General features: G+C 46.3%; 1 protein-coding gene across 1 annotated transcript in view; it reads left to right on the top strand.

The window, feature by feature from the left end:
• Positions 1-22,942, top strand: part of LOC126106177 (luciferin sulfotransferase-like) — a 61,895-nt gene extending 38,953 nt beyond the window's left edge. The window contains exons 5-6 of the mRNA XM_049912415.1: positions 2,150-2,244; positions 22,631-22,942. Coding sequence (XP_049768372.1) covers positions 2,150-2,244; positions 22,631-22,942 — 407 coding nt within the window. The remainder of the gene's footprint in view (positions 1-2,149; positions 2,245-22,630) is intronic.
• The last annotated feature ends 3,477 nt before the right edge of the window (positions 22,943-26,419 follow it).

Here is a 26,419-nt window from a genome sequence, read left to right as displayed (position 1 = left end):
TGGGTGCCAAGGCATGTTCTGTGACGAAGTGCTGATGCCTTATCAGTAAGACATGATGTCATCACCACAGGTGTCCGCCCCCGTTAGCTGAGTGGTCAGCAGGGCTGAATGCCACGTCAAGGGGCCCAGGTTCGATTCCTGGCTGGGGCAGGAGATTTTCTCGGCTCGGGGACTGGGTGTTGTGTTGTCCTCATCATCATTTCATGCCCATCTCCGACGTGCAAGTCGCCCAATGTGGCGTCGAATGCAATAAGTACTTGTCCTCGGCAGCCGAACTTCCCCGAATGGGGGACTCCCGGCCCACAATGGTGTACACTAATTTCATTTCATTAACACAGGCCAATGATACGGCCGTGTTCTGTATTTGCAGCAGTGGTGGGGCGACGAAGGTGGTAGAAGTTCTGCCACATCCTAGTATGGCTCCCATCTCAGCACTGTCAAAGACAGTCCATCGTACACTCAGGTGAAGACTGCCAACAGTGATCCAGGATGTCGGTTGTGGTGGAGACTAGGTCCTAGTCAACCACAATGGATGGAACAAGCCTGCTACAGTTGGCCAGGAAGTTTTGCAGGCGCACCTCGCCTAGTCGGTGTGCAGATGGCAGCTGGCAGACCATCCTTGATGAATCAGTGGTGGAAGAGGGCTGATTGTTCACCAGTCTTCTGTAATGACTCAGCAGGCAGCAGCGGCAGACCACGCCTGTGGTTTGCATCGAGTTGGCTGCCTCTCGGGTTTGAAGTACGCACACAACCATCAGACTGGCGACCATCAGCCAGGTTGCCATGGTTTCACTGAAACTCTGCAGACTGGCGTTCCCTCCAGCTATAGCGACACGGACAGAATGGTACCACGACTGAATGTGTTCTTGAGCTCCAAAAGCCTCTCTGTTTAACAGGTCGAGCAGTCTGCACCTGTGGCACAGTGGCTGTCAGCGTTTGAGTGCATTTGTCCTCAATCACCTGACCCGTCAATGCTTCTTGCCTCAGTGTGGTAATTCAGTAATAATTCTGGGTCTGCGAGCTGGATTCTTTCCTGCCTACAGCTGATACTGTAGTGGCGGTCAGGTGGTGAAGTTACATCATGTTATCTCACAGTGCCTTGTTAAGCAGCACAGCATTTCTTGCGTTCTGCATGCCCCATGCTAGAGTCTGCTGCATTGGTGGTATAAAATTGGACATTTGTGGTAAGGTCTTATGGGACCAAACTGCTGAGGTCATCGGTCCCTAAGCCCACACTCTACTTAATCTAACTTACTTTATGGAAAACACACACACACCCATGCCCCAGGGAGGACTCGAACCTCCAACGTGGGGAGCCGCACGGACCGTGACAAGGCACCTCAGACCCTGTGGCGTTGGTGGTATATTTTGTTGACATACTGACTGGCATATCAACCCAGAACTAATCTGTTCTACTCCAAGCACACCTGGTAGTTCTTTCACAGAATTTTAAGCGTGCACAATAAACCCATTCTGCTGTGCAACAGAGGTATCAATAGGCCAAAGTGGGGGTCTGCTGGCTAGTTTAGCAGATGACAAGGTGAGTCTTGGCCACGCTTTAAAGCTTTGTGGATTTTCGGACTCCACCCTAAATTCTGAGGTTGAGGGTTTATAGTGTGTTGCAGAGTGCTGATTCATTCCTCAGTAGTCCAGTAATCAGCCAGCCACGATTCACGATTTGTGATGACTGTTTCACATCATTCACTGTCTTTAGTTTTTTAATGGATTATTTTAGAATTGATGATTGCATCGGTTTTAATGTATGTGTGTCAGTGATCTTAGTCTACAGGAAACTTACTTGGTGTAGTTTGTGTTGGAGTTTTATGGCTTTCTTTTGACCACACTCATCTAGAAGATCTTTGGACCATTATTCGAGCATCTACTGACATCTGTCACATCTGTAATCATATAACTTAAAATTTTGTTTGCAATACTTTCGCTGTTGGACGTGGGTGCTCTGAATTTGTCAGTGGTATTGAGTATTCACCACTCCGTCAGAAATATTGTCAGTCAGTCAGTAACAAGTAGGGACATTACAAATTCGTTTCAACAATACGCAGCTGATTATTCTAGGAAGGCTGTTTTTTAGCAACCAAACGGGAAAACAGCGGTATACTATTCGTAAATTTATTTATTTATTTATTTGCAGCAATATACACTCCATTTTGGGACCACGTCCTTTCTTTCTGGCAGCTGAGGAATGAACCGAACATACTAGTCTTCGGCTTTGAAGAGATGAAGGCGGTAAGTACTTTTTATAATAAACAGTAAAATAAATTTTAAAAAATCATGGTGGGGGGAGGCAAAACGATAGAATTAGTGGGATCCAGAAAGATTGTGAGTCTTTTCAGACCTGCACTACTGTTAGGTATAACTGATGACAAAAAGCCGCCAGGCATGAGACCGAAGTTTCTCACGATGATATCCTTGTGTGAAACTTTCCGTTTTCTTGCCTCGTCAAATATGAGGAAACTCTCGAGCGCTGGACAAAGTCGTATTCATCAGGAACAAAGGTCCGTCGTGGCTACTGTTGACGTGACCATTCACAGTCGGCATATGTCATCATTACGTCATGCTGCCAGGGACTGAGCCCATGTTTGCACTGGCGGAGGATTTCGTCCAAAGCCCGAGATTTTACTCCTATTTCACGCGACGAGTAAACTGAGAATGTTTCATACAACTTCATATTAACTTCACATGTTTGCAAGTACGTTTGCATGAATCAAAGTTTAAAATCACATTTGAATTGAAATTTCAAGCAGAGATACAGGGTGTTTCAAAAATGACCCGTATATTTGAAACGTCAATAAAAACTAAACGAGCAGCGATAGAAATACACCGTTTGTTGCAATATGCTTGGGACAACAGTACATTTTCAGGCAGACAAACTTTCGAAATTACAGTAATTACAATTTTCAACTACAGATGGCGCTGCGGTCTGGGAAACTCTATAGTACGATATTTTCCACATATCCACCATGCGTAGCAATAATATGGCGTAGTCTCTGAATGAAATTACCCGAAACCTTTGACAACGTGTCTGGCGGAATGGCTTCACATGCAGATGAGATGTACTGCTTCAGCTGTTCAATTGTTTCTGGATTCTGGCGGTACACCTAGTCTTTCAAGTGTCCCCACAGAAAGAAGTCACAGGGGTTCATGTATGCCGAATAGGGAGGCCAATCCACGCCGCCTCCTGTATGTTTCGGATAGCCCAAAGTAATCACACGATCATCGAAATATTCATTCAGGAAATTAAAGACGTCGGCCGTGCGATGTGGCCGGGCACCATCTTGCATAAACCACGAGGTGTTCGCAGTGTCGTCTAAGGCAGTTTGTACCGCCACAAATTCACGAAGAATGTCCAGATAGCGTGATGCAGTAATCGTTTCGGATCTGAAAAATGGGCCAATGATTCCTTTGGAAGAAATGGCGGCCCAGACCAGTACTTTTTGAGGATGCAGGGACGATGGGACTGCAACATGGGGCTTTTCGGTTCCCCATATGTGCCAGTTCTGTTTATTGACGAAGCCGTCCAGGTAAAAATAAGCTTCGTCAGTAAACCAAATGCTGCCCACATGCATATCGCCGTCATCAATCCTGTGCACTATATCGTTAGCGAATGTCTCTCGTGCAGCAATGGTAGCGGCGCTGAGGGGTTGCCGCATTTGAATTTTGTATGGATAGAGGTGTAAACTCTGGCGCATGAGACGATACGTGGACGTTGGCGTCATTTGGACCGCAGCTGCAATACGGCGAACGGAAACCCGAGGCCGCTGTTGGATCACCTGCTGCACTAGCTGCGCGTTGCCCTCTGTTGTTGCCGTACGCGGTCGCCCTACCTTTCCAGCACGTTCATCCGTCACGTTCCCAGTCCGATGAAATTTGTCAAACAGATCCTTTATTGTATCGCTTTTCGGTCCTTTGGTTACATTAAACCTCCATTGAAAACTTCGTCTTGTTGCAACAACACTGTGTTCTAGGCGGTGGAATTCCAACACCAGAAAAATCCTCTGTTCTAAGGAATGAACCACTTGCACGTTGTGAACAGCACACGCTTACAGCAGAAAGACGACGTACAGAATGGCGCACCCACAGACTGGTTGTCTTCTATATCTTTCACATCACTTGCAGCGCCATCTGTTGTTGAAAATTGTAACTACTGTAATTTCGAAAGTTTGTCCGCCTGAAAATGTACTGTTGTCCCAAGCATATTGCAACAAACGGTGTATTTCTATCGCTGCTCGTTTAGTTTTTATTGTCTTTCAAATATACCGGTCATTTTTGAAACACCCTGTACATTCCACACAATACAAAATGTAAGCCATCTGCATGTTGGACAACGTCTAATATTCACTGTTCAGTTGAATTAGAAATTGGTATCTGAGTTTTTTAGGGCCTTACATCAAGGATTGTCCGCCCCAATAGTTGAGTGATCAGCGTGACGGACTGCCGTCCTACGGGGCCGAGTTCGATTCCCGGCTGGGTCGGGGATTTTCTCCGCTCAGGGACTGGGTGTTGTGTTGTCTACATCATCATTTCATCCCCATCCGGGGCTCAGGTCGCCCTATGTGGCGTCGAATGTAATGAGACCTGCACCAAGGCGGCCCGACCTGCCCCCCAAGGGGACTCCTGGCCAATGACGCCAAACACTCATTTCCATCAAGGATTTCCTGACATTTCAAAACAATAGATCAATTTTATTTTTAAAAAATACTGGATACTAGATTACAAATTTCCGTTTTAAAGGTACTGCTTTGAGTTCCTTTATTTCTTTCAACTGGAAATGAAATGAATGTATAGCATCTTTGGCCAGGAGGACCCTATTTGGGGAAGTTCGGGCCCCAATTGCTAGTCTTATTTCATTCGACGCCACACTGGCCGACTTGCGCACCAATGAGGAGGATGAAATGATGATGAAGACAACACAACACCCAGTCCCCGAGCGGAGGAAATCTCCAACCCGACCGGGAATCAAATCCGGCCCCACAAACGGGAGGCGAGCACTTTACCACCCAGCTAAGCCGTCGGACTTCCTACTGGAATGATATGTTAACAGCATTATGATTCAAAGAACAAAAGAAGAGGACGATGGAATGCGGATTTTTGGTTTCACCTCTTGTCAGCCATGAGGTCATTACAGATGGAGCACAAGCATAGATTAATGAAGGATGGAGAAGACAATTGTGCCCTTTCACAGGAACCATCCTAGCAGCGATTTAGGGTAATCATGGGAAACCTAAATCTGGATGGTTCAGTGTTGATTTGAACGACCGCCCTCCCGAATACGAATTCAATATCGCTCAGTGGGGCCCTAGATAATTGTAGAGATTCCTGTCTCATGCCACCTGTGTTCTGGTGAATGGACTTGACTGTGGCTGCTCGCCGATGGAGACTGGTGCCGGATGATGGGATGATGCACTTGACGCTGGATGAGGCTCTGGATGCTGGTTGTGACTGGTGTTGATGTACATCTGTGGGGTGTTGATGTGACTTTCCACCTGCAGTGCCCAGAGTAGCTGCCCATACACAATGGCAGACTCTTGCCAGATGATCGGATGGTGCAGATATGGCTGCATGAGATTCTGTAAGTTGGCTGTGGTTGCTGTCATCTGTAGCTTGTTGATGGGACTTGCACACGAAATCTCCACGATGGCTACTCATACACATTGACGGACTGGTGCCAGAGGAGTTGCTGATGAAACTAATGTTACATTAGGATGTAGATGATAGTTGTGTTTATTGTTACAGAACGTCTGTAGCTAGGATTTATCTTACGTGGTCTGCCGTGTGGCTACCCAACTGGGTAGACGAGTTCCAGACGATTAGTTTGTTCAACTGAGGGCCTAAGAGGATGCTATCTGTGACTGCTGTTACCATGCACCTTTCGTTAGAATTTGTTACCTGCGGTCAGTTGTCTGGCTATGTGCTCATGTAAAGCTTACTTTGCCCATTTCTCACGTGATATCCTACAAACCATGGATGTAGGGTAATCCAGACTGTCAATGAAGGTATACGAGCATACAGAATAGGTTCCCAGACATGTGAGTGGCTCGAAGACTTCTTAAATAGAGAACTCAGTAAATTGTCCTCGACGGCAAGTGTTCATTATAGACAAGTGTATCGTCAGGAGTAGCACAGGGAAGTGCAAGTGTACCACTACTATTCTTTATATGTATAAATGATCTGGCAGACAGGGTGAACTGCAATCTGTGACTGTTTGCTGATGACGCTGTGGTGTGCGGGATGTGTCGTCGTTGAGTGACTGTAGGAGCATAGAAGATAATTCAAATGGCTCTGAGTACTATGGGACTTAACTTCTGAGATCATCAGTCCCCTACAACTTAGAACTACTTAAACCTAACTAACCTAAGGACATCACACACATCCATGCCCGAGGCAGGATTCGAACCTGCGACCGTAGCGGTCACGCGGTTACAGACTGTAGCGCCTAGAACCGCTCGGCCACCCGTCCGGCAATACAAATTGACTCATACAGAATTTCTACTTGGTGTGATGAATGATGTCTCGCTCCAAATGTAGAAAAATATAAGAGCAAAACACTAAGAAAATGGAACAGATCTACTAATGAGACTGCCTACATTACGCTTGTCCGTCCTCTGCACGGTCTGGGATCCTTACCACATATCCTTAACGGATACATCGAGAAAGTGCAACGAAGAGCAGCCCTTTTTGCATTATCGCGAAAAAGAGAGAGAGTGACACAGAGATGACATAGTATTTGGGATGGACACCATTAAAACAAAGGCGTTTTTCGTTGCGGTGGAATCTTCTCACGAAATTTGAATAACCAACTTTCTCCTCGAATGCGAAAATATTTTGTTGACACCGACATACATAGAGAGAAACGATCATCATAATAAAATACCGGAAATCAGTGCTCGCACGGAAAAATGTAGGTGCTCGTTTTTTCAGCAGGCTGTTCAAGATCGGAATAATAGTGCATTATTGTGAAGATGATTCGATGAACCCTCTGCCAGGCACTTAAGTGTGATTTGCAGACTAGCCATGTAGATTTAGATGTAGAATAGAAAAAACAGCCCCCTAATGTTCAAATACGTTATCAATAGTGTTCTAATAGACACGTGGATTGTCTAAGCATAGCTTTGGAAAGCGATAAGAAGTGGAACGCGCATGTCAAGATTGTAGTCTGGTAGGTGAAAGGTCGACTTCGGTTTAATGGGAAAAATTTTAGGAAAGCGTGGTTTATCCGTAAAGGAGACAGCGTATGGAACACTAGTGCTACCCATTCGAGGGTGCTTCTCGAGTGTTCGGGATCCCCACCAGGTCGGATTAAACGAAGACATCGAAGTAATTCAAAATTCAAAACTAAAAATCCTACTTTTTATTACTGTTACGTTGGATCAACAAGCAAGTACACTACTGGCCGTAAAAATTGCTACACCACGAAGATGACGTGCCACAAACGCGAAATTTAACCAACAGGAAGAAGATGCTGTGATATGCAAATGATTAGCTTTCCAGAGCATTCACACAAGGTTGGCGCCGGTGGCGACACCTACTACGTGCTGACATGAGGAAAGTTTCCAACCGATTTCTCATACACAAACAGCAGGGGACCGGCGTTGCCTGCTCAAACGTTGTTGTGATGCCTCGTGTGAAGAGGAGAAATGCGTACCATCACGTTCCCGACTTTGATAAAGGTCGGATTGTAGCCTATCGCGATTGCGGTTTATCGTATCGCGACATTGCTGCTCGCGTTGGTCGAGATCCAATGACTGCTAGCAGAATATGGAATCGGTGGGTTCAGGAGGGTAATACGGAACGCCGTGCTGGATCCCAACGGCCTCGTATCACTAGCAGTCGAGATGACAGGCATCTTATCCGCATGGCTATGACGGATCGTGCAGCCACCTCTCGATTCCTGAGCCTACAGATGGGGACGTTTGCAAGACAACAACCATCTGCACGAACAGTACGACGACGTTTGCAGCAGCATGGACTATCAGCTCGGAGACCGTGGCTGCGGTTACCCTTGAAGCTGCATCACAGACAGGAGCGTCTGCGATGGTGTACTCAACGGCGAACCTGGGTGCACGAATGGCAAAACGCCATTTTTTCGGATAAATTGAGGTTCTGTTTACAGCATCATGATGGTCGCATCCGTGTTTGACGACATCGCGGTGAGCGCACATTGGAAGCGTGTATTCGTCGTCGCCATACTGGCGTATCATCCGGCGTGATGGTATGGGGTGCCATTGGTTACACGTCTCGGTCACCTCTTGTTCGCATTGACGGCACTTTGAACAGTGGACGTTACATTTCAGATGTGTCACGACGCGTGGCTCTACCCTTCATTCGATCCCTGCGAAAGCCTACATTTCAGCAGGATAATGCACGACCGGATGTTGCAGGTCCTGTGCGGGCCTTTCTGGATACGGAAAATGTTCGACTGCTGCCCTGGCCAGCACATTCTCCAGATCTCTCACCAATTGGAAACGTCTGGTCAATGGTGGCCGACCAACCGGCTCGTCACAATACGCCGGTCACTACTCTGTATCCTATCGAAGCTGCATGGGGAGCTGTACCTGTACACGCCATCCAAGCTCTGTTTGACTCAATGCCCAGGCGTATCAAGGCCGTTATAGCGGCCAAAGATGGTTGTTCTGGGTACTGATTTTTCAGGATCTATGCACCCAAACTGCGTGAAAATGTAATCACATGTCAGTTCTAGTGTAACATATTTGTCCACTGAATACCCGTTTATCATCTGCATTTCTTCTTGGTGTAGCAATTTTAATGGCCAGTAGTGTATTACAGAGATGCTTCGGGAAATCAGACAGGAATCCCTGGAGGGGAGGCAAAGTTCTTTTCGTGGGACACTGTTGAGAAAACCTAGAGAACCAGCATTTGAAGCTCACTTTAGAACGATTCTGTTGCTTCTAAAACACTTTTTGCGTAAGGACCACGAAGAGAAATCAGGGCTCGTGTGGGGGCATACAAACAGTCGTTTTCCCCTCTCGCCATTTGCTAGACGATGAGAAAAAGAAATGGCTAGTAGTAGTGCAAGGTACCCTCCGCCACGCACCATACAGTGGCTTGCGGAGTATGTACGTAGATGTAAATGTAGACGTAGATGTAGATGCTGTCAAGTCCTATATGTTCAGCTGGTGAAATTGAGATTACATGAGGCGCCAGATGCAGTTCACGACTGTTGTTACAATGAGTCCTTGGTTTTGTCATCTGTGGTCTGGTGTGTGGCTGTCGATGAGCTGATGGAGTTGAGACAATGAGAGGCACCTGATAGTAGTTTGTGATTGTTGTTACAGTGAATCTCTCATATTTGGCAAGACTTGTCATCGTAGGTCCACAGTGTGGCTGATGCCAAATGATCATCTGTTATAGTTAATACTGTAGGAGGCCCCTGATGCTAGTTGTAATTGCTGTTCCAGTGAATCTGCGATTCTTTGTCAGGATTTGTCATCCTAGGTCCACATTGGCTCGTGTTGAACCATCGTCTGGTGGAGTTGAGGCCAGAAGGGTCCCCTGATGCTAGTTGTGAGTGATGTTACAGTGAATCCATGATTTGTTGACAGGACTTGTCGCCCTTGGTTCACAGTGCGGCTGGAGCCTGCACTGTGTTAGAATTTCAGCCTACGATTGTCCGCGTAACTAGCCCTGTTAAAACATTCGGGCTCCACCCCATCTCAGTAAACGAGAAAATCAAGGAAGAAAATATAAATGGAATGAAATTGATAATTACTACAGGTGGGGCGCAAGATAATTCTACCCAACATCTCAGAAGAACACATATTCCTATAAATACTGTACGAGCAACGATATAACCAATAAGTAATCGTATGCCTGATCGAATTGGTAATCCTACCTCCACCATTGTAGCTCACCTTCTATTAAACGGACCTTGTTCAATGTAAGCTACATCTACATCTACACGATTACTCTGCAATTCACATTTAAGTGCTTGGCAGAGGGTTCATCGAACCATAATCATACTCTCTCTCTACCATTCCACTCCCGAACAGCGCGCGGGAAAAACGAACATCTAAACCTTTCTGTTCGACCTCTGATTTCTCTTATTTTATTTTGATGATCATTCCTACCTATGTAGGTTGGGCTCAACAAAATATTTTCGCATTCGGAAGAGAAAGTTGATGACTGAAATTTCGTAAATAGATCTCGCCGCGACGAAAAACGTCTTCGCTTTAATGACTTCCATCCCAACTCGCGTATCATATCTGCCACACTCTCTCCCCTATTACGCGATAATACAAAACGAGCTGCCCTTTTTTGCACCCCTTCGATGTCCTCGGTCAATCCCACCTGGTAAGGATCCAACACCGCAATATTCTAACAGAGGACGAACGAGTGTAGTGTAAGCCGTCTGTTTAGTGGACTTGTTGCATCTTCTAAGTGTCCTGCCAATGAAACGCAACCTTTGGCTCGCCTTCCCCACAATATTATCTATGTGGTCTTTCCAACTGAAGTTGTTCGTAATTTTTACACCCAGGTACTTAGATGAATTGACAGCCTTGAGAATTGTACTATTTATCGAGTAATCGAATTCCAACGGATTTCTTTTGGAACTCATGTGGATCACCTCACACTTATCGTTATTTAGCGTCAACTGCCACCTGCCACACCATACAGCAATCTTTTCTAAATCGCTTTGCAACTGATACTGGACTTCGGATGACCTTACTAGACGGTAAATTACAGCATCATCTGCGAACAACATAAGAGAACTGCTCAGACTGTCACCCAGGTCATTTATATAGATCAGGAACAGCAGAGGTCCCAGGACGCTTCCCTGGGGAACACCTGATATCACTTAAGTTTTACTCGACGATTTGCCGTCTATTACTACGAACTGCGACCTTCCTGACAGGAAATCACGAATCCAGTCGCACAACTGAGACGATACCCCATAGGCCCGCAGCTTGATTAGAAGTCGCTTGTGAGGAACGGTGCCAAAAGCTTTCCGGAAATCTAGAAATACGGAATCAACTTGAGATCCCCTGTCGATAGCGGCCATTACTTCGTGGGAATAAAGAGCTAGCTGCGTTGCACAAGAACGATGTTTCCTGAATCCATGCTGATTACGTATCAATAGATCATTCCCCTCGAGGTGATTCATAATGTTTGAATACAGTATATGCTCCAAACCCCTACTGCAAACCGACGACAATGATATAGGTCTGTAGTTCGATGGATTACTCCTACGACAATTCTTAAACACTGGTGCGACCTGCACAATTTTCCAATTTGTAGGTACAGATCTATCGGTGAGCGAGCGGTTGTATATGATTGCTAAGTAGGGAGCTATTGTATCAGCGTAATCTGAAAGGAACCTAATCGGTATACAATCTGGACCTGAAGACTTGCCGGTATCAAGCGATTTGAGTTGCTTATCCACAAAAAGCCATCAACATATAATGGAGCGAGTATACAGACCAACTCATGTTTAATGAAGCGTCTGTTTGACTACACCAGTTACTTTGAATTACTCTTCCGCTATAAATACACTCATGGAAATTGAAATAAGAACACCGTGAATTCATTGTCCCAGGAAGGGGAAACTTTATTGACACATTCCTGGGGTCAGATACATCACATGATCACACTGACAGAACCACAGGCACATAGACACAGGCAACAGAGCATGCACAATGTCGGCACTAGTACAGTGTATATCCACCTTTCGCAGCAATGCAGGCTGCTATTCTCCCATGGAGACGATCGTAGAGATGCTGAATGTAGTCCTGGTGGAACGGCTTGCCATGCCATTTCCACCTGGCGCCTCAGTTGGACCAGCGTTCGTGCTGGACGTGCAGACCGCGTGAGACGACGCTTCATCCAGTCCCAAACATGCTCAATGGGGGACAGATCCGGAGATCTTGCTGGCCAGGGTAGTTGACTTACACCTTCTAGAGCACGTTGGGTGGCACGGGATACATGCGGACGTGCATTGTCCTGTTGGAACAGCGAGTTCCCTTGGCGGTCTAGGAATGGTAGAACGATGGGTTCGATGACGGTTTGGATGTACCGTGCACTATTCAGTGTCCTCTCGACGATCACCAGTGGTGTACGGCCAGTGTAGGAGATCGCTCCCCACACCATGATGCCGGGTGTTGGCCCTGTGTGCCTCGGTCGTATGCAGTCCTGATTGTGACGCTCACCTGCACGGCGCCAAACACGCATACGACCATCATTGGCACCAAGGCAGAAGCGACTCTCATCGCTGAAGACGACACGTCTCCATTCGTCCCTCCATTCACGCCTGTCGCGACACCACTGGAGGCGGGCTGCACGATGTTGGGGCGTGAGCGGAAGACGGCCTAACGGTGTGCGGGACCGTAGCCCAGCTTCATGGAGACGGTTGCGAATGGTCCTCGCCGATACCCCAGGAGCAACAGTGTCCCTAATTTGCTGGGAAGTGGCGGTGCGGTCCCCTACGGCACTGCGTAGTATCCTACGGTCTTGGCGTGCATCCGTGCGTCGCTGCGGTCCGGTCCCAGGTCGACGGTCACGTGCACCTTCCGCCGACCACTGGCGACAACATCGATGTACTGTGGAGACCTCACGCCCCACGTGTTGAGCAATTCGGCGGTACGTCCACCCGGCCTCCCGCATGCCCACTATACGCCCTCGCTCAAAGTCCGTCAACTGCACATACGGTTCACGTCCACGCTGTGGCGGCATGCTACCAGTGTTAAAGACTGCGATGGAGCTCCGTATGCCACGGCAAACTGGCTGATACTGACGGCGGCGGTGCACAAATGATGCGTAGCTAGCGCCATTCGACGGCCAACACCGCGGTTCCTGGTGTGTCCGCTGTGCCGTGCGTGTGATCATTGCTTGTACAGCCCTCTCGCAGTGTCCGGAGCAAGTATGGTGGGTCTGACACACCGGTGTCAATGTGTTCTTTTTTCCATTTCCAGGAGTGTATAAATGTCGTGTGACTAGGGCCTCCCGTCGGGTAGACCGTTCGCCGGGTGCAAATCTTTCGATTTGACGCCACCTCGGCGACTTGCGCGTCGATGGGGATGAAATGATGATGATTAGGACAACACAACACCCTGACCCTGAGCGGAGGAAACCTCCGATCGAGCCGGGAATCGAACCCGGGTCCTTATGATTGTCATTCTGTCTCACTGACCACTCAGCTACCGGGGGCACACACTCTTCCGCTGTAAATATCGTAGTAATTGATATTAAGGCGTATCATTTACATTATTCAGGCTTGAGTATCTATATTTTTCTCGTGTGAAGAATTCACTTAAAATATGTATCGTATGCATACGTAAGTTAGCACTTAGCAATATGCCACTAAATAAAAAATATAGTTTCCCGCTTTAAAATACGACCTCCAGGTCATGTAGGACTTTTAACATTTATGTACTATCAGTTACTTTCAAGTCCCTAAAATGTTTAAAAGTTTCAGAATTAAAATATTTTCGTAATATTTGCTGACATCCAGTTCCAGAGATAAAAACTATTACGAGGATGACGTAAATAATTTTTTTTACACAACACCTCTTGCTATTTATTCCGCAACTTCTGAATGTTAAATATAATCTTTAGATACGTATCATGTCATTCCTTTGGTAAACCTTTTAGAAATATTTTCGCCAACTATAGTGTTTTATTAATGGTAGTACTTCAACGTTAACGTCTTACCAAAATATTTTAATGTTTTAAGGAATAAGGTGATAGTCTTCAGTTCAACTATTGTCATTTCAATTGCTTGTACCTAATCGCTGACTTGAGCATGTTTAAGCTACTTACTAAGTCAGAACTATAACTTTTGCTTTCCTTTTAAACACTTTCCTTTTTGGGACTGAAATTTATTTTTGACTAATGAAAGTTTATTTTCTTTCCTTTTTAAATGTAAGTGCTTTACAGTGATCAGACGTCACCTGTGAATGAATCACTGCCATACACTAGTAGTCCCACGCTAAGCAAGATGAAAAAGACTGAAAAACTCAAAATAAATCCTATGTGCCGCCGCCACTTTACAGCTCACTTTAAGTTTCAGATTTTCAGAATATAAGACCATTCAGGTGTTGGCTCCTAGCGTATCCAGTAGCAAATCCTAAATGTCGTTGTCACTCATCACTTTTACTGCAGAAATAACGGTAGCAATTGGAATTTACCCTTTGGATTGGTTTATCTAGGACAATGTGGTCTCAGTGGTTACGTCACTGACAACACCTATCGGCAAAATACGCTGTTAACAATAATTCACCTCCGATCCGTGTTTTCCTGTGCTCATTCGCCGTCCCAGAGAAGCTTCGATAATAATGCTCGGTAAGCAATTACTCAATATACACAACAATACTACTACCCTGTATATGACAAGAATATTACGTTCAGGGGTGACACTCAGTGACCTTAGACTGTGCCTTCATAATCTCCCCTAACCATTTGCAACACTCAAATCCATTGGCGTGTGCATATCACAACACCCAACACTTCAGGTAAAATTAAGTCAAAATTTTATTATTGTCGTATTTCAACTTCTCACGAATTATACTATCAAATACTGACACAACGTACAACCCACTCTTGACTATAACCGTACCAACTTAAACTTACCCGTAGAAAAATTAATGAATTACTGTGCTGATAAACCTTTGTATTATTTGATTTTCAAACAGATGAGTAAAACTGAACGTACTCAGACATTACTCTCTTTACTTATTCTGATCAACACTAAACTGACACACAATATTTTTAGCGCAACGCAATCTGACTTTCAAAAATCCCTACAAAAGAATGGCCCTGACAAACAATAACCTATATCTTTCATGACTCACTTAGCTCACAAAAATCTTCGTTACTCAAAACTACTGCAATACAGCGTGCGCCAATACTGCCAGCTGAATAAAACATTCTAACTACTGAAGGCACTAACTACTGATAGGCAGGAAATGTTCAAAATGTCCTCCGTTAGCGAGGATACATGCATCCACCTTCCGTCGCATGGAATCCCTGATGCGCTGATGCAGCCCTGGAGACTGGCGTATTGTATCACAGCCGTCCACAATACGAGCACGAAGAGTCTCTACATTTGGTACCGGGGTTGCGTAGACAAGAGCTTTCAAATGCCCCCATAAATGAAAGTCAAGAGGGTTGAGGTCAGGAGAGCGTGGAGGCCATGAAATTGGTCCGCCTCTACCAATCCATCGGTCACCGAATCTGTTGTTGAGATGCGTACGAACACTTCGACTGAAATGTGCATGAGCTCCATCGTGCATGAACCACACGTTGTGTCGTAAGGGCACATGTTCTAGCAGCACAGGTAGAGTATCCCGTATGAAATCATGGCGGTGAATCGAAGAAGTACAGTAAATACTGACGAAACTAAAATGAGCTGTAACATGGAAATTAAGCGTTTCCGGACCCATGTCCACATAACATCTTTTCTTTATTTGTGTGTGAAGAATGTTTCCTGGAAGTTTGGCCGTAACTTTTTGTAACACCCTATTATATATATATATATATATATATATATATATATATATATATATATATATATATATATATATATATATGGCGTCCAGTCTTACAAATTTACTGTCTCTGATGGACACAAGTCCAAATCATCCGCTCTCAAAACTCCGCCATCTCTCCCCCCAAATCCACCACTGCTGGCGGCTCACTTCCAACTGCGCAACGCTACGCGCTGGTAACAGCCAACTGCCCAACACTACAATAGCATATACTCCAACAATGCAAACCAACCACAGCCTTCACACAGCACAGTCTGTGATTTTCATATAGAGCGCTACGTGGCGTTAGCAACATAAAAGCCTTAGCAGCCTACTTACACAACTTAAAATCAGTCGACCTTTCGTCAAACGTCACGCAAAATACGAGGAGCGCGACTCTGACAGAATTCAGAAAATAATTACACTTATCACGCCGTAGACCAGTTACTGCACTCTTGAAACCTTGCATTTTAAACACAACTCGGCCCAGGAACAGTTTCCTACACTCTTTCTATGAAATCATGTAAAATTCCACACTGACGAAATAATCGACTGTTCTTCGCCAGGTAGTCATCCATCACAACACTCGTAAACGTGTCCTCGCTCACGTGCTATAACACATATGTCGTCTTACCGACCCAAATTCGCAATCTCCTGAGCTACTCAATAGTGACTGACTGAAAGCCACTTCAGTAGCATAGCTGAATCACTATTCCGACAAATGTAGGGCGCTACCATTATTTCTTAAGAATTAAAATAGAGAATCTCGTGGCCGCGTGTTGTTCTTCTAGCGTTCAGCTTGCCCAGGATGATGTCTGGTGCGCCCAAGCTCTGCCGTAGGCCAGCCACAGATATACCCTATTAGACTGGCAAAGACTGAAGCCTGACGTTTGGTGAGGTGAGATGGCGGTGTCAGTAAGTTTTTATGTGGTACTACTACGATTTTATGAAACCACATGGCGTTGTAACCTCTACGAGGCCGTGTAATCAAGTTGTGCAGTTGAGCAAATATTTGCTTACTAGTTAATGTTAACATGCACATCGTAGAAACGTGTTGTGAGAAGAATATCAAGTTACATATAAACACGTTTAAAGCAGATCATAGTTTTCGTAAGAACAGTCATATGAATAAAGACGCTTGTTATCAACGACAAATAGCACATTGTACACATAGGAGCACTTGCATAACGAGTATATTATTCGAAGGAAAGCCAAAGCTGCTGAAAACTGGTTAAAAACACTCCATTAAGCTACGTTTGTTAATACTAGTTTTATGAAAGTTCCTAAAATATACATAAACTATTTAATCACTACCGGTATTTCGGATAAGACAAATTGTATTCTAATTATTTAGGTTTACATACAGCACAAAAGCAAAAGTGCGTAAGATGTTCCTGGTTATTCTCACATTGTGACATGTTCCTTTCCTTGTATCTTCCGTCTGCTTTACGAGAAATTACAACCAAACACGACGCTTGTATTAACCATTTTGTCAAAGCTCCAAAGGGGACTTAGTTACATCAATTTACCCACATTTCTTACCACTGTTTTATCACTGAATAAACAGCTGTTTACACGTCATTTGTGCTCGCCACCATATTCAAATGGTTCAAATGGCTCTGAGCACTATGGGACTTAACATCTGGGGTCATCAGTCCCCTAGAACTTAGAACTACTTAAACCTAACTAACCTAAGGACATCACACACATCCATGCCCGAGGCAGGATTCGAACCTGCGACCGTAGCAGTTCCGGACTGAGCGCCTAGAACCGCTAGACCACCGCGGCCGGCCGCCACCTTATTGCCGTTCCAAAGTGACACTAGTGACAGACACTGTATACGGTATTTCCCACGAAGGTTAAAAAAAAAAAAAGGAGGGGAGAAGGCATTACGTCACAAACTTGAAACCAATGTCGACCATCTTAACTAGTCCAAACATCAGGTTCACCACATTCATACCCGCATAGTTCACCGCAGTGACGCTTCCCCGTGACGTCAATCTGAATGCGTCTTATTACGCACTCAAGAACAGGAAAATGTTCGAACTGCCTTCCTGCACTATGTTATTCATGTAAGCTCTACATATTTTTAGTATTTAAAACAGTTGTTGGGCGCACAAGGCAAAAATAATGAACAAGAAGCAGTCGTAAACAGTTGTCTGCTAATTTATTTTTTTATTTATTTAGCTTATGGCTAATACAGCCATATCATGACATTAATATTACATATACACTCCTGGAAATTGAAATAAGAACACCGTGAATTCATTGTCCCAGGAAGGGGAAACTTTATTGACACATTCCTGGGGTCAGATACATCACATGATCACACTGACAGAACCACAGGCACATAGACAAAGGCAACAGAGCATGCACAATGTCGGCACTAGTACAGTGTATATCCACCTTTCGCAGCAATGTAGGCTGCTATTCTCCCATGGAGACAATCGTAGAGATGCTGGATGTAGTCCTGTGGAACGGCTTGCCATGCCATTTCCACCTGGCGCCTCAGTTGGACCAGCGTTCGTGCTGGACGTGCAGACCGCGTGAGACGACGCTTCATCCAGTCCCAAACATGCTCAATGGGGGACAGATCCGGAGATCTTGCTGGCCAGGGTAGTTGACTTACACCTTCTAGAGCACGTTGGGTGGCACGGGATACATGCGGACGTGCATTGTACTGTTGGAACAGCAAGTTCCCTTGCCGGTCTAGGAATGGTAGAACGATGGGTTCGATGACGGTTTGGATGTACCGTGCACTATTCAGTGTCCCCTCGACGATCACCAGTGGTGTACGGCCAGTGTAGGAGATCGCTCCCCACACCATGATGCCGGGTGTTGGCCCTGTGTGCCTCGGTCGTGTGCAGTCCTGATTGTGGCGCTCACTTGCACGGCGCCAAACACGCATACGACCATCATTGGCACCAAGGCAGAAGCGACTCTCATCGCTGAAGACGACACGTTTCCATTCGTCCCTCCATTCACGCCTGTCGCGACACCACTGGAGGCGGGCTGCACGATGTTGGGGCGTGAGCGGAAGACGGCTTAACGGTGTGCAGGACCGTAGCCCAGCTTCATGGAGACGGTTGCGAATGGTCCTCGCCGATACCCCAGGAGCAACAGTGTCCCTAATTTGCTGGGAAGTGGCGTTGCGGTCCCCTACGGCACTGCGTAGGATCCTACGGTCTTGGCGTGCATCCGTGCGTCGCTGCGGTCCGGTCCCAGGTCGACGGGCACGTGCACCTTCCGCCGACCACTGGCGACAACATCGATGTACTGTGGAGACCTCACGCCCCACGTATTGAGCAATTCGGCGGTACGTCCACCCGGCCTCCCGCATGCCCACTATACGCCCTCGCTCAAAGTCCGTCAGCTGCACATACGGTTCACGTCCACGCTGTCGCGGCATGCTACTAGTGTTAAAGAATGCGATGGAGCTCCGTATGCCACGGCAAACTGGCTGACACTGACGGCGGCGGTGCACAAATGCTGCGCAGCTAGCGCCATTCGACGGCCAACACCGCGGTTCCTGGTGTGTCCGCTGTGCCGTGCGTGTGATCATTGCTTGTACAGCCCTCTCGCAGTGTCCGGAGCAAGTATGGTGGGTCTGACACACCGGTGTCAATGTGTTCTTTTTTCCATTTCCAGGAGTGTACATATGTTCATATTGATACACAAGAAACTTAAGTTTGTCTTTACAACTGAATATCCAGTCCTTCAATCCAGCGCACTGCATCTGGAGTTGCTAGCAGGAAGTCCTCTTCGGCGCCGTGATAGGCTCGAATCCTGCATTCACTGACAATGTGGTGAACAGTCTGGTATGGAGCCCCGCAGTCACAGGCTGGACCAGGCAGCTTCTTCCACTTAAAGAGAGCATCCCTGCATCGGCCATGGCTGGCACGGATTCTGTTGAGAGTAGTCCAGGTCTTGCGTGGTAGGTCGAATCCACTCGGAAGTTTAGCACCTGAGAAGATGTTATGCAGGCGCACATCTGTCACTGCTTCCCACCGACCTTTCCATTCTTCGAGAGGTTTGAAATCCTTAGCAACCATGTCAGCAGCATCGCACAGAGTTGGATGGCGTGATTTCAGTCTCTTACGATTTAAAAGTGGCAGGTCGCTATGCACGGGTAGGTTAGAATTCCTGGAGATCTTGTGGAATTCTCTCATAAGGGCAGTACATCTGCGTAGATCAGGAGGCATTATACCGGTTAACAGTGGAAGCCAATAAACTGGAGTAGATCTTATTGCGCCAGATGTTATGCGCATTGTCGTATTCAGCTGGGTGTCAACAAGCCTTGTTTGATGACTGTTCGTCCAAACAGGTGCACAATACTCAGCACTTGAGTACACCTAGCCCAGAGCTGAAGATCTCAGGGTGGTTGCTGAAGATCCCCAGGTAGTTCCGCTTAGCTTATGGGGGATGTTGTTTCGAGTCCTCAACTTTTGGGCTAAGTTAAGAAGGTGTTGTTTGAAGCATAGAGTACGATCAAGGATGACATGAAGATATTTTGGGCTCCAATTATGACGACGAATTCTGCCTCTGAAACTTACTTCCAGTTTTACATTCGCCAACCGATTATTCAGATGGAAGCAAGACACTTCTGTCTTACTCACACTGGGTTGGAATCTCCAGATTTTGAAGTAATTATCTAATGCAGAGAGGTCGTCGGTTAGAATCTTGTAACGTTGCTCCCGTCCGTAGGTTTAACCCTAAAATACCCTACACGTGCCTCGTGGGTTGAGCAACAGTGATTATAGGCAGCCAGACTATCCATAGGATCTCCTGGTAATGACATATCAACTAAATAGCAGAAACAGTTCTTTTCAGAGCCCATTAAAAAGAAACATTGTTTGCTAATGTTTGGGCTACTTAAAATAGCGACAGCACCGCCCACTCCGACCTCAAAACAAAATACAGCGTAAGTCTGTAGTGCCACCTCCCCTCTTTATTTACCTCCACAGTATTGCCAGTCTAGTGATGTATGTCTGGGCGTCCATCGAAGCAAGGATTATCTTTGCCGTCTCTGAGCGAATACCTGCTTGGCTGGATACAGTGCGGAATTTTCTACACTCATGCTGATAAATTAAGGCTAATGCTGATACATGGTGAAACAACGCTCTGGTAGGCGTTTTGCGGGTTTAATCACCTCGAGGTATGAACATGCGGTGCATTTGACCTGCAGTCGTCACACGGTGGCGCTGACAGCAGTCCAGACGGCCGCTGTGGCCGAGTGGTTCTAGGCGCTTCAGTCCTGACCCGCGCTGCTGCTACGGGCGAAGGTTCGAATCCTGTCTGGGGCATGGATGTGTGTGATGTCCTTAGGTTAGTTGTGGTTAAGTAGTTCTAAGTCTAGGGTACTGATGACCTCAGATGTTCAGTCCCATAGTGCTTAGAGCCATTTGACCCATTTTGCACGAGTCCACATGTGCCGAGGTGTGTTGGTGCATGTCAGAGTACAGTGCAGCGAGTAAGTGTGCAGACGTTTTCAGACGTGCTAATGGTGACTGTGTGTTGGAAATGGTTCAAATGGCTCTGAGCACTATGCGACTTAACTTCTGAGGTCATCAGTCGCCTAGAACTTAGAACTAATTAAACCTAACTAACCTAAGGACATCACGCACGTCCATGCCCGAGGCAGGAGTCGAACCTGCGACCGTAGCGGTCGCTCGGTTCCAGACACTGTGTGTTGAAAATGGGTCAAAGAACAGATATTGATGACGTTATGAGGGGTAGAATACTAGGGCGACTGGAGGCTGGTCAAACACAGCAGGTCTTATCTCGGGCCCTCCGTGTGCCACAAAGTGTGATCTCAAGATTATGGCAATGACTCCAGCAGACAGTAAACGTGGCCAGGCACTACAGTACGGGTCGTCCACAGTGGACAACACCACAAGAAGACCGATATCTCACCATCAGTGCCCGCAGACGGCCACAGAATACTGCAGGTAGCCTCCTTGCTTGGGACCATACTGCAACCACTGGAACAGTTATCTCCAGACACACAGTATACAGACGACTGAACAGACATGGTTTATTCGTCCAGAGACCTGCAAGGTGGATTCCACTGACTTCTGGTCACAGAAGAGCCCGTAAAGCCTGGTGTCAAGAACACAGTACATGGTCACTGGAACAGTGGTCCCAAGTTATGTTCACAGACGAGTCCAGGTATAGTCTTTACAGTGATTCTCGCCGGGTTTTCATCTGACGTGAACCAGGAACCAGATACCAACCCCTTAATGTCCTTGAAAGGGACTTGTATGGAGGTCGTGGTTTGATGGTGTGGGCTGGGATTATGATTGGTGCACATACATCCCTGCATGTCTTTGACAGAGGAACTGTAACAGGTCAGGTGTATCGGGAGGGACATCATTTTCCACCAGTATGTCCAGCTTTTCAGGGATGCAGTGGGTCTCACCTTTCTCCTGATGGATGATAATGCACGGTCCCACCGATGTGCCGTCGTGGAGGAGTACCTTTAAATAGAAGATATCAGGCGAATGGAGTGGCCTGCCTGTTCTCCAGACCTAAACCCCATCGAACACGTCTGGGATGCTCTCGGTCGACGTATCGCTGCACGTCTTCAAACCCGTACGACACTTCAGGAGCTCCGATAGGCACTGGCGCAAGAATGGGAGACTATACCCCAGCAGCTGCTCGACCACCTGATGCAGAGTGTGTCAACCCGTTCTGCGGCCTGTGTACGTGTGCATGATGATCATATCCCATACTGATGTCGGGGAACATGCGCAGGAAACAGTGGCGTTTTGTAGCACATGTGTTTCCTCAACTTATCACCAATACCGTGGACTTACATATCTGTGTCGTGTGTGTTCCCTATGCTCTTAGAGCCACTTTTATGCAGTGCCACGTCGTGTGGCACCACATTCTGCAATTATTTATGAGCATGAGTGTAGATCATATGCATTAACGTAGACTTAAGCTTCAATGTAATGATAAATATCACATCCTTTTCCTTGACTTATCTTGCTTCTTGATTGATACGATGAAATTCTACCGCGAAGAAACGAAAACGATAAAAATAATTTTGATCAGTCACAAGCTGGAGCTGTGGCCACATGAGGTCCTGGATGCTCATCGTAACTTTCGTTATACTGTCTGCGGTCTGTCGGCAGGACTTGTCTTCGGTGGTGCACAGAGTGGCCGCCCACCTGGGGAGACCTGTGCCGGAGGACCAGCTGCCGGCGCTGCTGGAGCACCTCAGCTTCCAGGAGATGCGCTCCAACAAGGCCGTCAACTTCGAGGAGACGGTGGAGAACGCTCGCCAGGACATGGGCCTCCGACCCGCGGCCTCCGAGGGCCTCAAGTTCATGCGTAGCGGCGCTGTGGGCGACGGCCAGCAGCGACTCTCTGAAGAAGTTCGCCGGAAGGTCGACGCCTGGACGGACTCCTGCCTCGCCGGATCCGGCTTCGACCGGCCCCGATAAGAGCCGGCGGTCGGTTCCAGCGTTCCAGCGCTGTTCCCTCACACCACGCGCTGACCGCATCCCTGCACTGAAGACACTTCGACACACACACACAAAACTTCTGGCAAATCCAAAGGAAAGACAGCATTGTACAGTAAAATATATGACATTGTATTTCAGTGAGCTAAATAAAATCTTCTGTGGTTTAAGGTCCACTTCTACAACATTCTTCTCCCCTATTATATTTTAAGAAACAACCACCTAATTCTGCATGGCTAAATAAATCTAGTTACCCATCGCAAAACAGTATCTCCCCATCACTACAATTTGTACACACCAGTGGGCCAAATATAGGGTGACAGTTATTGAACTACATGAAATAAAATCGTCGTAACTTCTGAGCGGTTTGCGTTAGGACATTCAAACTGCACGGTTGGCCGTGGGACATGATGGGAATTAGTATGCGCAAATGTGATTTGGTTTAACGACGAAGCCCACTTTCATTTGGATGGGTTCGTGAATAAGCAAAATTAGCGCTTTTGGGGGACTGAGAATCCTCATTTTCCGATCGAGAAGTCTCTCACCCTCAACGGGTGACTGTGTGGTGTGCGATGTCCAGTCACGGAATAATCGTGCGATATTCCTTGACGGCACGGTGACTACCGAACAGTACGTGAAGGTTTTGGAAGATGATTTCATCCCCATTATCCAAAGTGACCCTGATTTCGGCAAGACGTGGTTCATGCAAGACGGAGATCGACCCCATCGAAGCAGAAGTGTGTTTGACGTCCTGGAGGACCACTTTGGAAACGCATTTTGGCTCTGGAGTACCCAGAGGCCACTGGCATGGGCCTCGATTGCCCGCCATATTCTCCAGATCTGAACGCATGTGACTCCTTTTCGTGGGGCTATATTAAAGACAAGGTGTTCAGCAATAACATCCAAACCGTTGCTGAGCTGAAAACAACCATTCAGGAGGTCATCGACAGCATCGACGTTCCGACGCTTCAGCGGGTGATGCAGAATTTCGCTGTTCTTCTGTGCCATATTATCGCCAATGATGGCAGGCATATCGAACATGTCATAACCTAAATCAGAAGACCTGTAGTGATGTTTACAAATGGGGTTCAAATGGCTCTAAGCGCTATGGGACTTAACATCTTTGGTCATCAGTCCCCTAGAACTTAGAACTACTTAAACCTAACTAACCTAAGGACATCACACACATCCATGCCGGAGGCAGGATTCGAACCTGAGACCATAGCATCAGCGCGGTTTCAGACTGAAGCGCTTAGAACCGCTCGGTCACAGCGGCCAGCTGATATTTACATGTTGAATAAAGTGTGTGCGCGTTGTAGTTCGTAACTAATTTACAGTTTTTCTCGTGTAGTTCAATAATTGTCGCCCTATGTTATGACCACTCTCAACTGCCAGACTGAATGCCGTTTTCGAGTTTGCGGATACGTCACGCTCAAAGGAAAGTGAATAACCGGAGCAGATAAGAATGACGAATTCCTCTGTCGACGATACACACAGTGCGCCCGGTGTTGAATCATCATCTGGTGGAGTCAAGGTCAGCAGTCACCCATGATGCTAGTTGTGATTGAGGTTACAGTGAATCCATGACTTGTTGACGGATCCTGTCGCCCTTGGTCCAAATGTGGCTGGAACTGGATCTTCCACTTAGGTAACAGTGCTCACATGAGCCCTTGGATGCTGATCACAGTTGCTGTTACACGGTGTACCAGATAAATGGGGAAGTGCACTGACATAAGCAACTTCGACAAAGACAGACTGTTATGAGCTGGCACCTGGAAATGAGCAACGTATGTGTTCCGCTGTGCATGTGCTGTCACCTCAAGTAAGGGAATGGACGATGATCTTCCACAGATTCTATGTGTTTCTCATCAGACCATTAACGTAGTGGCGTGCGAAAAGCTGAATCTTCTATCTTTCAACAACCAGTGTCAGTAAAAAGAAAAGCAACAACCAACAGCAGCATAGATATCTATTAGCTCATGGAGAGATCCAGTTATCAGTTTATGGCAATGCCTGATGCAGACAAGAAGGAGGCCTCAAAAGCAACCAACACTGGGCAGGTCGCTTGTGTACAACCTAAAATGAAACACTAAGATTTGTGGAGAAAAATACGCATAAAGTTCATAATGCGCAGTCGAATCATACAGTGAGACAGTTATTGAACTATACGAAAAAAAGAACGTAAATTAGTTACAAACTACTTTATTCAAAATTTAAACATCACTACAGATATTCGGATTTAGGTTATGACATGTTCCATATGCCTGCCATCATTGGCGATGATGTGACACAGACGAATAGCGAAATTCTGCATGAACCGCTGAAGTGTCGATGACATCCTGAATGGCTGTTTTCGGCTCAGCAAAGGTTTGGAGGTTATTGCTGTACACTTTGTCTTTAATTTAGCCCCACAAAAAGGAGTCATATGTATTCAGATCAGGAGAATATGGTAGCCAATCGAAGCCCATGCCAGTGTCCTCTGGGTATCCCAGAGCCAGAATGCGGTTCGTAAAATGCTCGTCCAGGATATCAAACATACTCCTGCTTCGATGGAGCCGAGTCCGTCTTGCATGAACCACTTATTGTCGAAATCAGGATCATTTTGGATAATGGGGATGAAATCATCTTCCAAAACCTTCACGTAACGTTCAGAAGTCACCGTGCCATCATGGAATATCGTACCGATTATTCCGTCACTGGACATTGCACACCATACAGTCACCTGTTAAGGGTGAAGAGACTTCTCGATTGCGAAATGCGGACTCTCAGTCCTCAAAATGCCCCAATTTTGCTTATTGACGAACCCATCCAGATGGCAGTGGGCTTCGTCGTAAAACCAAATGATATTCACATTATAATTCCCATCAGGCCCCACGGCGAACCGTGCATTTTCAACGTCCTAACGCAAACCGTTTAGAAATTATGACACTTTGTTTCATATAGTTCAATACTTGTCACTCGTATGTTATCGAGATCGGCAAATAACTGAGAAATGGGCATTTTTTATTACAGTATATGAGTTCTGCAAACGTATATTTTCCACTAAATCGAGAGAAGAACTTCTTTTTATTGCTGCTTATGGGAGTATGTTTGTAAGGTACACGCTGTGCCACGAAGGCGCAGCTGGCGTCGCGACCAAAACATCTGGTTGGGAAGCAGGGAATCTGTGTTCAAGTGCCAAGTGCAATTTTTTTTTTTCATTTCTGTGTTTTTCCGCCTTGAAATTGATATGCATAGGAGTTTTAATATGGTAGGTAAATCAGCGAGGAATAGTAACAACGTAGGCAAATAAATTTCTCAAAGGACTTGGATTAGTAAAGAATTAAAATTTTAAGCCTCGTTGTATGAAAACAACTCCGAGTAACGCTATTGTGAAGACGAGCATTCGATGCACGTTATCGAACATGGGAGGAAAGCGAACCCTTGTCCCATTTAGTACAGTAGTGGAAAACAATAAAA

Source organism: Schistocerca cancellata, chromosome 10 (assembly GCF_023864275.1).
Source record: "Schistocerca cancellata isolate TAMUIC-IGC-003103 chromosome 10, iqSchCanc2.1, whole genome shotgun sequence".
NCBI classification, from domain to species: domain Eukaryota; kingdom Metazoa; phylum Arthropoda; class Insecta; order Orthoptera; family Acrididae; genus Schistocerca; species Schistocerca cancellata.
The sequence above is the reverse complement of the archived record's forward strand: the minus strand, read 5'-3'. Positions and strand labels throughout refer to the sequence as shown.